Source organism: Vigna angularis, chromosome 4 (assembly GCF_016808095.1).
Source record: "Vigna angularis cultivar LongXiaoDou No.4 chromosome 4, ASM1680809v1, whole genome shotgun sequence".
Classification (NCBI taxonomy): Eukaryota; Viridiplantae; Streptophyta; class Magnoliopsida; order Fabales; family Fabaceae; genus Vigna; species Vigna angularis.
The window spans coordinates 4,096,611-4,100,623 of NC_068973.1; the positions used below are offsets into that span (position 1 = coordinate 4,096,611).

The window sequence follows — 4,013 nt, forward strand, 5'->3', positions numbered from 1 at the left end:
TATTAATTTAAAATATTATTGATTACTCTTCAGAATCATTAAATTTAAACAGATTACTTATTGAGATTGACTTTAAAGATAATTCTTTTTATTTAGTTTCACATATTATAAGATCATTTCTATTGCAACAGTTATTATGTAATATTATAATTTTATTGTTTTTGAGTTAAACTCTGTTACGGATTTTTTTTTTCTTTTTTTATTACAAGAGGATCATTTCTATTACAAGAGTTATTACATACTATTTTATTTTATTTTGTTGAATTAGACTCTGTTACAAACTTTTCTTTTTCTTTTTCTATTACAAGAGTTATTATAATTCCTAATTTTATATCACTTTCTAAGACATACTTGAAACTTTATTTAAAAAGAAATATATTATTTAAATATTTAATCTCCTAAATTTATATTAGATAAACTATAATAAAGTGGAGAGTGTTCTTAAAGGCAGGTAGAGAGGAGAACACCAACCTTGGTATGCATGTGGCTATGAAAATGAACTGCACTTCAATATTTGGATGCCAAATAATAATGTCCCAATATTCTTGAAGGTTTGAGATCCTTCACCATAAATCGAGTTTCCCCTAATCGATTTAACCACATTTGTTTATCCTTTCTGCATAAAAAAATCAGGTGGCAAAGGAGACAAGAAAATAAAAAAAATTATGGTTGGAAAAAGGAATGATAAAAAGACAACTTAGAGAAATCAAGAGGTTGCTAAAGTCACTGTTTGGGAACTTGAACCACAAATTAGTAACTGTATTTAAACTTTAAATCCTTTCGCAGCTCAGCACTTGCTGGACTTTGCTTCGGTGTGGGATCACCACACTCTACATTCTTCACTCTGCAATCTATCAAAATTTTCTATATATTTTACCTTTAACGATCTCTAAAGTTTATTCACCAAAATGAAGGTAACGAAAACTTGCTTTCTCTTCTGTTCACATTATTATTATTCTTCATTTCCAAGCAGCATGCATCATGATCATGTGTCCCTTTGCAGATTTTTGAGTGGATGCAAAACAGAATCAATGGGAGCAATGGAAAAAACAAACGTACTTCATCGATTTCATCTATCCGTAAGCATATTTTTTTCCTTGCTCTCATCATTCTCCAGCGACAGGATCATTTTTGCCACAGTTTTTACATGGTTTGATATACTAAGGTCTGATTATGACGTTGGCTAGCTGTGAGTTTTTGTTTCTAGATGCACATAGCGATAAAAACTATTCTGAACAGAGTTAAGAACACAATAATGCTCACGGCTAAGAACAATAAAACAATGTTCTCAGGTTGGTGGTGTCTACTGTGTACTGTTTGAGTAAACAATTGTTCATTCTACAGGAACAGAAACTATGCCACTTGGGCTTGATTAGGTAGAGTGAATTATTATTCTGTTTGATTTATCATACAAGAGAAAGTAATATAATAATAATTCAGTTGAAATATATATCCATTGTAACTTTGTGTTTGCGACTTTATATCACCTTGTAGAATATTCTATCATTTGTGGAGTGAGTTTGATGATTGTTTTTCCTCCTTCAGATTACACGAAGCATGAACCTTGCAAACAAGAGTTCAGTGACTGGCCTCAAGCACTCCTTGCAATTGGAACGTTTGGGAGCAACACCATGAAAGAAGATTCGGGTGGAAGGAGTAAAAACACTGTGGAGGATTCATCTTCCTTCAAGGATTGCAAACAAGAGATCACGCTAGAAGAAGTTGCAAATCTTCAGAATGAGTTCTGCATATTCTTTAAAGGGCGAGTGGAGCCAAATTTGGGAGGTGAACAAGAAGAACACACCAATGATCTGACCAAGGATTGTTTGAACAGTGAGCATTCTGAAGCTAAAGAAAATGAATCTCTTTCTGATGGCTCCAATGCCATGCGAGGTAATTTCTACCCAAGCAAGAGTATAGTGTTTAGCAGGGGAAAAGATTATTGTTTGGATCATAGCAGTAAGAGAGGTGTTGGGAAGAAATCACTCTCTTTTCTTCTTAAGAAGATGCTTGCTTGCAAAAGTGGTTTTCAACCCACCCCTTTGTTCAAAGATCCACTTTCCACTGAGTCCAGAATGGAGAAGGTACATCAGAAACCATGCAAATCACCTTATAATCACTCCTTCAATTTTCTTACTCTCATTATACTTTGCTTCTGATCACAGATTTTGAGGGCAATACTTCACAAAAAGATATATCCCCAAGGTTCATGTTCAACTACACCGTTCATAAACAAGTACCTTGAAGCCACACCAATTTCTCAGTTTGATGATGATGAGGACAATGAAGATGGTGATGATGAAGAGGAACTCGCTACTGTTTCAGAAAATGGAAGTAAATGGGTGAAGACTGATTCTGAATGTAAGCTCTGCACATTAAATGATTTATCTACATTATTACATTTTACTCAGTGCCTAAGTTCATGTATAATCATGTTTTTTTCTGTGACAGATATTGTTCTTGAGATATGATTGGTTTGTTTTGCTGTACCTGAACCACTGTGATTATGCATGCTGAAGTCTTCGCATGGAAGGTAGTAGCATAAACAGCATGGAAGATATGAAGTAGTGTTCCTACTCTTTTGGATGTATGAATCATGCCAAGGAAAGCTGACAAACAGGAAGAAGAATCTGGAAAAGTTCTATGTTTTTTACAACTTTAATGTAGTCCATGAATGTCACAACATAATCCAGTTTCTTATGGATGAGATCTTAACTTCTGTATTTGTAATAAAGTGTGATTAATTTAACAATAACAAGCTTTTTTTTCTTATCTTTTTCATTCAGCTTTGAAGGTTCTAGTGTAAATGAGCAACAACGATACATTATTGCATGGTTGGTTAAGGGTCACCACCATATATGTTAATAATGTGAATCAGTCGAAACTTGACATATATACTTAAAATTTTCAATTAAAAAATGAAAATGAGTTAGGCCATGGTAATTTTAGATCATATAGTTTCACATTCTTCATTTAAGATTCGAGTATATAAACTTTATTTTAATTTTTTTAGCTTTTGGAAAAGATATTTTATCTGTTATATAAGTTTTTTTTAAATAATTAGTATTGAATAGAAAATAACAGAATTTTATTTTAAAAATAATAACCAATAACTTTGATATAATATTTAATATTTTTTTTAATAGACTAAACTCCATCTTACATATTTGGATTAATTACAAAAAGTCAGTAGTTGGATATAGTAAATACTTTTTATTCTTTTCGAAAAAATAAAATGTTGATTACTTAAAAGTACAAGAAAAACCAAGAAGAAAACATGTAAAGTGAGAAAATAATACATTGCAACTGCGAATAAGGCTAACTGCTTGTGGCCATTTGTTAAAAGAAATTTATATATAAATTCTTTTCCTAACGAATAAAACTTAAGTTAGTCTTCGAAGTTATATTTACTGTTACATTTGCTTTTGAAGAAAAAACTCAAATAAATCCTTAATAAAAATTGTTTATTTTTAAAACATAAGAACTAGGTACAACGAAACACATTTTCCTCCTACTTTATGACCAGGGAAAAAATATATGAGGGATATAAAGATATTTCCATTGTTAAACAAACAATAGAAGTTTGCAATTTATATCTCTTCTCTTAGTTGAATATATATATATATATATATATATATATATATATATATATATATATATATATATATATATATTCTGATTTTCTTGTTTAAAGCATTGATTTTCTCAATCCGATGGGATACGAGAATATGATTAAGTACACATCCGTTTTATCTTTATTCTTATATTTTTATCAATGTTCATCTTCGTCCTTTCAATTCTTATATAAATTATCTAAGTATTATACTTTGTTATGTTAACTAAAGGATTCTTATATTTTTACTAATACTCATCTTCCTCCTCTTGGCTTTTTGGTGCTCAGGTACTACTGGTTGTTGCTGAGCGTCACATGTAAAAATCTCTAAATTTTGCTTTGGTTACTCTAATATCTATCCAAATAATCAAAATGGCATCCGAAACAATAAGAATGATTC

The 4,013-nt window shown here is 30.8% G+C and overlaps 1 protein-coding gene across 2 annotated transcripts; it reads left to right on the plus strand.

Annotated features, from left to right (window-relative positions):
* The first annotated feature begins 808 nt into the window (after positions 1–808).
* LOC108331330 (protein NEGATIVE GRAVITROPIC RESPONSE OF ROOTS) lies at positions 809–2,778 on the plus strand. Of its 2 annotated transcripts, none has more exons than XM_017565986.2 (5): positions 809–914; positions 1,004–1,079; positions 1,546–2,084; positions 2,166–2,361; positions 2,452–2,778. In XM_017565986.2, the coding sequence occupies exons 1-5, from the start codon at positions 909–911 to the stop codon at positions 2,469–2,471; spliced, it is 837 nt and encodes a 278-aa protein (XP_017421475.1). In that variant the 5' UTR covers positions 809–908; the 3' UTR covers positions 2,472–2,778. The 2 variants fall into 2 exon arrangements, with proteins under 2 accessions (XP_017421475.1, XP_052732612.1); XM_052876652.1 differs by having other exon boundaries at positions 1,004–1,055.
* The last annotated feature ends 1,235 nt before the right edge of the window (positions 2,779–4,013 follow it).

Excerpts from the sequence above, each read along its gene's own strand:
- LOC108331330 (XM_017565986.2), top strand. Across the intron at positions 2,085-2,165 it reads CTGAGTCCAGAATGGAGAAG|ATTTTGAGGGCAATACTTCA; the intron begins GTACATCAGAAA and ends TTCTGATCACAG. Across the intron at positions 2,362-2,451 it reads GGTGAAGACTGATTCTGAAT|ATATTGTTCTTGAGATATGA; the intron begins GTAAGCTCTGCA and ends TTTCTGTGACAG.